The sequence below is a fragment of the Platalea leucorodia genome (assembly GCF_965183815.1).
Source record: "Platalea leucorodia genome assembly, chromosome: 3".
NCBI lineage: Eukaryota > Metazoa > Chordata > Aves > Pelecaniformes > Threskiornithidae > Platalea > Platalea leucorodia.
The window spans coordinates 37416885-37426393 of record NC_138825.1 but is presented as its reverse complement, the minus strand read 5'-3'; the positions used below and the strand labels follow the sequence as shown (position 1 = coordinate 37426393).

Here is a 9509-nt window from a genome sequence, read left to right as displayed (position 1 = left end):
GCCTCGGGCCGCGGCCCGGCACCGCTGCTCTCCCGGCAGAGGCAAGGCGGCGCAGGCCAGCTGCGGCGCACCGCCGCCCTCCTGGAGGCGGCCCGCCCAGGCCTCGCTCGCCGCCGCCGCCGCCGCCCGGGCTGGGCCGCCCGCACGAAGCGGGGCACCCCCGGGGCCGGGGCTCGCAGCCCACCCGCCCAGCTCGCCCCGAGGCGCGCGCACCCCGCGCACGGGGAGACGGGTGCCCTTCGCGCGGCCGCGCGCGCACGAAGAAGGGAGCGGGAGGATGAGGATGCGCGCGCGCAGCGGAGCCCCGCCCCTCTCTCTGCCCCCCCCGCCCCTCTCCGTGACGAGCGGCGGCTGGCTCCCCCCCCCCCGCCAGTGTCAGCCCGGCCGTCGGTTCCGCATCCGGCGCGGTTGTGTCACTTCCTGCTCACGCTGGCGCTCTCCCTTTCCCCCTCTCCCCGGACCCGGATGGTGACTGGCGGCGGCGGCGGCGGCTCCAGGGACTGTCAGTGAGCGGCTCCCCCCGGGCCTCTTGTCCTGAGGGCGGCGGCGGCAGCGGCCGGGAAGATGGCTGCGGCGGCCTCCTGCTCTTCGGCGGCGGCGGCGTCGCCGGCTGGGCCCGGGCCCGGGCCGGTGTCGGCCGGGCCGGGCTCCTGCGAGTGGCTGCTGCTGCGGGACGGCTGCCTGCGCTGCGACGCCGACGGTCTGTGCAGCCTGTGCTACCACCCGGCGCTCAACGCCATCCTGGCCGTGACCGCTCGCGGCGCCATCAAAGTCATCGACGGCACCTCGGGGGCCACGCTGCAGGCGTCGGCGCTCAACGGTGAGCGCAGGGCCTGCCGGGCCCCGCGGCCCGGGCGCGGGGGGGAACGGGCCGTGGCAGCCCCCGGGGCGGCTGCAGGGCGCGATCGCGGCGCTGCGGAGCCGCGGGGGAGGGAAACAGGTGTCGTGGCGGGCGAGGGCTTTCCGCCTGGGGAGGCTCGGGGCGGAGAGGCCGGGCTCGGTTCAGGCCCTTGGTGCCGGCGGGATCCCCTGGCTCTTCTCCCCCCCCCGCCCCTTCTCGCTTTTCAAGCCTGAACGGTTCCTGCTCTTCGGGGCAGAGATACTCGTGTAGGCAGCACCGAGGCGTTTTTCTTCCGTGGAATGTATTGGTGTGGTTACTACAAGATTAAATGGGGATGGAAGGCTGCGATGTATAGGGCACTATTTTTTTATTTTATTTTCTCAGGTGTTCTTTTGGATGACATAACCTTCCAAAGATCAGAAGCAGCATGTTATGAAGGATAGGCGTTGTTCTAGTTCTTATTGATATATGATACTGTAGTCATTTATTTCTTGAGTCTTAATCTGGGTTTGTTAAGAAGGTTTATTTATTGAAGGTGTCATTTGTCTTGTAGCTCAGAATTATTTGAGATCAGAATCCTTTATAAAGTTATTTGATGGTACGTTTTTATATATATTTGCATAGTTCTTCAGGCTGCTGAGTATCTTTACTGTCTCTGGTGCTAGTCACAGTATCCCTCCTATTGTGTTAAGGAGGCATGATGAGGTACTGACTTTGTGGAGGCTAAGACTGTAGCATCTCCGTAACTATGAAGCAACTTTTCTTGTTGCCCATTAACGTTTTTACACTGTTAACAAACTAGTTCTGTAGAAAAAGATCTGTATGCCATTAACAGCTTTTGTTCCTGGTTCATTAATGGTTCTTAAACTGTGGTACTTGTCAGTGGTGGGGGGTGGTGTTATACGGTATGCTGTGAAACCAGCCTTTGGCATAGAAAGATACGTTTCTTATTAGTTGTGTGTTTCCATGTTCAGGCTCTCCTTACAGTTGTGTGTTGCTGATAAGGTCTAGCTTTGCTGAGTGGTGGTAGTGAAGGGTTGATGTTTGCCACCTGAACATGGCATAATAATGTCAAGAATTGTACAAAGATGCTGTGGTCTAGGTAGTACGTATGCTTTCACCTTGAAAACCAGCAACTGTATTACAATGTCAAACTGAAGAGAAGAGGACAAAAATCAGTTATTTCCTTTCATAAGTTAAAGTCGGTACATTGTAAAGTGTAAAGGTTAAGTGTTTGGGGCAATTAAAAAAAAAATTTGTGGAATTATTAAGCTGTCAGCTGCTTTTGTTGTAGATCACTTGTATTGAAAATGAGGCTCTTGTGTGGTGTTTCCCGCTTCGTTCGGGATTCAGATTGCTCTGCTTCTATAATTCCCGTTCTTCTACTATGCTATCTCCTAAAGTGCTTTTTTTATTAATAACTTCATTTCTTACTTTTCTTCAAGCTCTTGCCAGAATTTGAGAATTGCTTTTAAGTTGTGGATGAAGAGGGCATAAATCGAGGACTTAATTTGTTTTTGGTTGTCTGTAGAGGAGATGTTTAATTCTCATGAACAGAAAAAGAAGTGAACTGTAAATCAAAGCCTAAGCTGCTGTTTTACACTTTCCTATGATAGAATCCTTGCAAGGCATTTGATTTAGTATTCAAAATGCTAATGGCAATTCTCCCCTAAATAGTAACTATTTGAAAATAACTTATTGCTTTGCTTCTGTTACGTACATTCAGTCATGTATACTTCCTTTAGTGTCAGTCTTCTCTGTGACAGCATGACTGTAAAAGATGGATTCTACTCCTCCTCACATGAAACAACAGAATTGCTTGCAATTTACCAAATTCTATCTGTGCAGTATAGCTGATGATTATGTTATTGGAAAAAAAATGTATAACCTTAGTTTAGTTTGAAGAAACTTTAAGTGAATGTCCTTATAGATTCAGACCGGCATGCCTGTCAGAAATCTGGTTCATCTCAGCAGTTGGCATCTGTTGGGGCTGTTAGTGACTGTGTTCACTCTTATTCTCTCCTTTTTCAGCCTTTCTTTGGGAAGAGGAGGAAAAGGGAATTCAGCTGTTCTCTGATGTCTGCCTGCTCTGCACAGCATGAGCTCTTTTAATGTAGGATAGTAGTAGTTGGACACTCAGACCTGTAGACCAATTCCGTCCGTGCTCCCTCCCCTGCCATAAATGACAGGTCAGAGGATATTGTTGCTTCAGGGACTTCTGGTGCTATAACTAAAAATAGAGTCCCTGGGAATTAAAACTGCTTCTCTTGGGAGACTGCTTGTCCTCCTTGGTAATTGGGGCTGCAGGTCTTTTGCCCTGCCGAAAGATTTATATTGGACAGAAATGCTGTTGCTCATTACCCAAGGAAAAATAAAAGATAGCAGGCAGGCCTCTCTTTCTAGAAAGCAGAGTAAGAAAAAGGATCCCCCATCAAGGGAGGGTGGGAGAAAAGGAAACACCAGCAAGCCTCAGTATTGGTTTTACTTAGTCACAGTTCACTGTGGCAATACATTAAGCTTTGAGCTCATTCTCAGTGGAAAGATTGAACCTGTGGAATACTGAATCGGGTAGAGCAGTGGAGGCTATCTTTGTTAGAATGTAAATGCAGATTGCTCTCTTTGGTGTGTAAAAGAAAAAGACAAAAGATTCACAGCCAAAAGACAGTTCAGTTATAGATCAGGTCCAAACATTAGGATGTGGTCTCTGGTTTATGTGCTTCGGTTTCTCCTGTGAACATCATTGGTCTGATGTATGTGATGATCCAGGGATTGTTCATCTGAGCCCAAACTGTAGGAATCCAGTGAGGATTGTTATTATTATTATACCACACTGAATCTTCATCAGCTCTATCTCTTGGAAGGGTGTGATCTTTAATCTGTTTCCTGTATGGGCTCTGTAGGCCTGTTCAAGAGGGCCAGGTGATCATTTGCAACAGCCCAGAGTGTGGTAGTGAAAAAGAGTACCATTGGTAAGGGGAAAATCAGGTGATCCTTTAACATTAATCTTTGTCTTACCTGCTCACGAGGTTGTCCTTTTTATTCTACCAAGGCTGGTGCAGGCACACTACGCATTTCAGAGAGGCAGACTGGGAGGGCAAGGACCATTCTTGTGATTGCTGGATATTATGCATTTCTGTATGTTTGTTAGTAGTGATTAGTCAGGACTAGTTTTGAATCTGCCATGCAAGTCTATCAAGTACTTTATTTTCCTTCTTAGGCATTTAAGTATTTGTGTGCTTTCAGTTTCAAGTTGAACATTGGTAGCCAAAGAGCGTGAATGACCAATCTCCAAATACAGCACTAAGGATGAGCCTTTTCCTCTGCCTCAAAAAAAACAAAACAAAAAAGCCAGACAAAAACCCCCTGAAGAATCAAAACAAACTTCCAGAATACTCTTGAGTGACTCTCTTAGTGTTTGTAGAGATGTTTGGTTTATCAGTTCTTTCTATTTACAAATAAAATAAGAAAGCTGCTTGAACTGGGAGAATGCTGTAATTCCCAGAGAAGCTTGGCCAGAAACACACTAAGAAACTAACATGTGCTGTCAGATGGACAGTGACCATCTTGAATGTTTCTGTAGTTTTTTCTAGATGAATTTGACGTAGCAATAGCTTCACAGCCTTGTTCGCTAAAATGCACAGTGTTTCATAGCTAAAGCCTTCCAAATTGCTATAGAGGCCCGAACCGTAATCAAAATACAGACTTTTGAATCTGTAGAGGGAAGGATCTGTTCATTGTACGTACGTACCAGTTCCTGTAGGGGAAACAGAGACTCTGCATTATCACCAGAGGCCCTCAACCACTGTTCCTCCCAACAGAAGAATTTAGAAGGAAATAGATCCCAGCCTAGGAGGCTCACCTGTGGCAGCAAGTTCAACACCACTGTCTGTCAGTGTTCCCTTTTGGGAAGTCTTCAGCTGGATCACTTTGAATTATGGAGCCTTGGAAATCTATCTATGGGGATATCCAGTTCTGTTTCTTTTTTATTCCTGTCCATGTGATGCAGGAAGCAAAACAAGAAGAAAAGATTCTCTTTTGCAGATTGGAAGTCATAGAAAAGTACACTTTTCATCATCTCTAGGAAAAAACTGTTGGGATACTCTGCCATCCAATTCTAGGCTTGAATTATTTGAAGACAGCAGCAGTTTCAACTGTTTGAAGCTCACTGTGGTAATACTGCTCAAGTTGTCTCCTTCATTCCTCAAAATTAGGGCAAGTTTCTTCATCTTCTTGGCTCTTATTTTCATTTGTCCGATTATGAGACAAAAAAATATTAATAATGAAGACTGTCGCTATTGGTACAGAATTTTCTCCTTGTTTATTTTCTCATCACATGGGCAGTATTGTCAAATATCTAGTGATCTGCTACATTGCACCTTTCATTTGAGTATACTTGGATGACAATGCTAATCTAGGTAAAATGCTTCTCAAAGAGATCATTCCATTGATTTGTGTGATCTTAAGATCATTCAGGAAGAGTCTTAAGCACTTGAAAAAACAGAATAGGAGAATTGTTAGATTTGAGTTCAGTGTTTTAAACCAATAAAGATTCTAGACCACTGTGTGCTCCATTTGTCTGCTAGCTTAATCAGAGTATGTCAGATATCCCTTCTTACTTGCAGTACATCTTGCCAGACTGTCAAGATGTCATTAATTAATACTTCCAGGCTCTGTGGAAGCACATCTGGATTATCTTCTGCAGAAGATAAAATAGAGTAAAAATAGAGATCTCTTCTTTTCACATGCCTTTAAAGGGGCGCTTGCATTACTATGTTTATTGCAGGGATCCAGAAGTAGCAACAGACATCAATGCAGGCATATGTTATGTTGCCAGGCAAGATAGCATAATGTTTTTCATTTTATTGACAGATCATTTATATCTGGACTGATGGATTCATGGCTATCATTGCAACAGTAGCACTGTATTATTAAAGGTTGCAGAATGATTTAATGTCAGGTAATTGGAAATTTCCTAGCCCTCTGCAAATGGACTTTGAAAAAGATCTTCTGCAGGAAGATGCATCTTGAAATGACCCGAAGAGGAAATACCGTGCTCTGCGTCAGGGATATGAACTTTGACTTTCTGCCCTATTCCATCTCACAGGTAGTTAAGGTATTTCTCAATGATAGGAAGTATCCTTGGGAAAATACTGATTTTGAACCTCAGTGCTGATTGTGGTCCAGCTTTGGTCATGACAGCTTTGAATATGCTTATGTGATAAACGCTTCAGCTCAGGTCCCAGTCATGCTGTATACTGTATTGTATAAAATGTAGAAGAAACTCGGCAGAAATATGTTCTGGCAGAGATAATTGATTAGTTCAAGTCCAGAACGCTATGAAAGACAGCAGGTAAATCTCTGTTGGACTCAAAGTAATGGAAACATAGAGAGGGTTTTTTGCTTTGGATTGCCCAGCCTAGTGATCTTTAGAAGCCCTGATCTTTTTACTATTCTGAACATCATGGCGATCAGTGGTTTGGAGCTAGTGTACTCTCCTCTCCTATAACTGGTCCTTTCTAGCAGCCCACCATAATGTTAGCTGCCTCAGTAGGTCCCCTTTCTGAGTCTTTAGTTATATTGTTTATAACAATATTTTTATGGTTGTTATTGCATTGGTATCCATAACTGGAGCTTAAGTGAAATATAACATCTAGGATTTTATAAAACAGAGCGTAAGAAAAATCTGTCCTAGACTGAAGGTTCACCTTAATTGTTTCTCTCAAGCTTTTAATAACGATTATGTCTGATCTTTTGGTATGGTGTTGATCTGTTATTTCAGGTTTTCTTTCCAAGTTACTTTCAAATCAGGAAATGAAGCTGTTCATCCTTGCTGTTATGAGGATTCTTTAACTCTCCCTGAACAGTATAATGTCTTTCAAAAATGCTTCTTAAGCTGTCTTGGAGATGGAGATAAGGCTTACAAGCATGTGGACTCTTGCACAACTTTTGAGCATATCAGTCTGTCCTAGGTCATGTTATGAGATAGCTTGTTGCATGTTGTCTATCCAGTGGCATCAGTAGCTGCTCACCATTTTTTTATTTTTTAAATAAAAAATTTACACGTGGATCAGTTCACTTTCCTGATGGTTCTTAAGTGATGCCACAGTATTGCTTTCTGCTGTTAGAAAGCTGTCTTTAAATAGTTAATGCTCTCTTAATTGCAGTGACTGCTTACAGTCATCAGATGAGTGCTTATCACCGAGTGCACAAAGAAGAGCTGTTGCCCTCGGTTCTTCCATTTGTGAAGTACACGTAGATACCAACACTTGCAGCTTGTTTTTGTTTCTGCAAAGTCAAATATTGGATTGTGTATTGGCCCAATTCCTCTGTTGCCTTGTCTTTGGGAAGAGTATCAAGATTTGCTAAGGACCCAAGGCACGCTGCTAGTAGAAAAGTAGGCAGGAAGTCTGGTTATATGCAAAATGGTTGTGTTTTCTTTTGTTTTTTGTTTTTTTAAGATTTGCATGTATGTTAGGGGAAAGAGCACTCCACAGATAAGGATGATGCACAAGAAGCGGGGCAGAAAAAACAGCTTTTGTTTTACAGCCAGTATTAAAAGTATAAAATTATGGAAATAACAACTTATCTGTCACATAAATGTAAACACCATTATGTTTAAAATGTTCTTGAGGTATTTGCTAGGGCTGTTCAGTGAGTATTTTACTGATAATTTTTTTAATGTGTAACTTAAGAGAGGAGGGAATTTGCTTATCAGTTAAGTAGTCTTGAAAATTAGTAGCATTAGTGAAAACACATATTCAATCTCAAGTGCTGGTTAATGAAGGCTTGCATAGCATACAGTCTGTCGGCAGCTCTTCAGTCCCCTGCACAGTTTGTGGAGGTAGAACTGTTTGATCCACTGCACTTCCCTGACCTGACTGAGCGTGAAGCAATCAGGAGCTCATCTGAGCATTTGGCAGCTGTAGGAGAAGAGTTTGATAAACTCTGTTTATTGGGCAACAGGCTACAGAGACTCTATCATGAAAAACTCCTTATGGAAAGGCAGAGCTGGCAGGGTGAGGGGTGGGACTGAGAACTATGATGGAGTGGCTGGATGACAATGGGAAAGGGGTTAAAGAAGTAGGAAGCTGGGCAGATGGCAGTGAAGACTGGGAAGACAGGGAGTGTTTTACTGGAGAGCAAGAAGGCACTGTGGTTATTGTGGAGAAATACTGTGATAGACTTAGTTGACCTGTCTTCTACAGGATCCTAGGTTCATGTTGTGATGTCAACGATGACATACAACACTGCTCAATAGACTTTTTAATAGTGGATTTTTTCTATTCAGTTTTCTATAGCTTTTTTAAATCAGAATTAACAAGATTAGCATTTTTTGAACAAATAATCTTAGGTTCCCTCTCCGTTCAATACAGAGAAAAGTCCTTTCTCTGAACTTTTGGAGGAACCTGCTTCCCATTACCTATAGAAGGAGCCTGGCAAGACCAGTCTTACAAGGCTTAAGTTAGCTTTCTTGAATGTCCCCTTTTGGTGACAGAACTAAAGTTAAACTTATGTAGTCACCAGGTTCAAATATTCCTATGCTGCAAATAGGTGTCTTAAATGTACAAGGCACTTCAATTTTGCCAGCTTCTCTAAAGAATTTGAAAAGGCATACTAAAGAATAGTTTCATTTTTAAATATAACTTAAACATGAATGGATCTACTCTGTTCTTCTTCAGCTTTCCTATGTAGAAGCAGTTATTAGGGGAATGTGGGAATGCATTTAGTTAATTTGAAGTACTCATAAGAATTTAGTGGAGTTGGCACCTGGTGTACTAGATTCTGAACTGACTCAATGCCAGAATGAGATCTTGGAGTTGTGCTAGAAATAGGAAATACCAGCTAAACGCTCTGTAGTTATCATATAAGCAGTTACTAGAGAAGTTGTCAAGAACCCAACTGAGAATATAAGTCCATTTCAATGCCTGTATTTGTGCAATTTTGATATTTCCATCTCCAAAAGAGTATAACAGAACTAGAAACTTAAGGTGTGGGATGGCTTATGTATGTGAGACAGTATTCAACCTGAAAAAGATGATGATGGGGACAATTGGGAATGGGGAGGTAGGAGAGTGGGAGAGGTTTGCAAAATTCTGGATATATGAAAAATGTAAATTGGGAGTTGATTGTCTCTTCTAGTACAAGAGCTGGGGGCATCAAAAGAACTAACTGTGAGAAAGAGTAAAATACGGAGCTCCTGGCAACAGAGTATTGTGAATGCTAGATGTCTGGGAAATTGCAACAGCATTGGACAAACTGATGGAAGAACAACCTATCAAAGGTCATTATATAAAAAAGAAATCACTTTTGACTCAGAAGGTCCCTGAGCACAAATTAGCAGGGCCTGAGAGTGTTACAGGAAAGTACCATTGTTTACATACCCTTTCTTAAATTCTTCACTAAGCACTTGGTTTAGACCACTGTGTCGGACAAAATGTGGGGTTATGCGCATTTTCCTCTGATCCAGTATGGTTGCTTCTGCGTTCAGTGTTATATTTCCTTAAAAGTAATGTCGAAAAGAGAAAGGTAGGCAGTAACTCAGCAGTCTAACATAGCTGTTGAACTACTGCTGCAGTAATGGAAGACTGCTGTTAGGTTTTCTCCTAAACCCTTTTTTCTGCTGACTAAATGAGCCCAGTTGTCTTAGTCTTTCCTCATGTGTTGTATG

At 43.5% G+C, this 9509-nt stretch overlaps 1 protein-coding gene across 9 annotated transcripts in view; it reads left to right on the top strand.

Moving 5' to 3' along the window:
• The first annotated feature begins 431 nt into the window (after positions 1 to 431).
• BIRC6 (baculoviral IAP repeat containing 6) overlaps positions 432 to 9509 on the top strand; it is a 189764-nt gene continuing 180686 nt past the window's right edge. For 8 of the 9 annotated variants that reach the window (XM_082307527.1, XM_082307526.1, XM_082307525.1 and 5 more), the window contains exon 1: positions 433 to 820. In XM_082307527.1, coding sequence (XP_082163653.1) covers positions 565 to 820 — 256 coding nt within the window. In that variant the 5' untranslated portion in view covers positions 433 to 564. Of the gene's footprint in view, positions 821 to 9509 lie in introns of all 9 variants that reach the window. The other variant, XM_082307530.1, reaches the window with a different exon arrangement.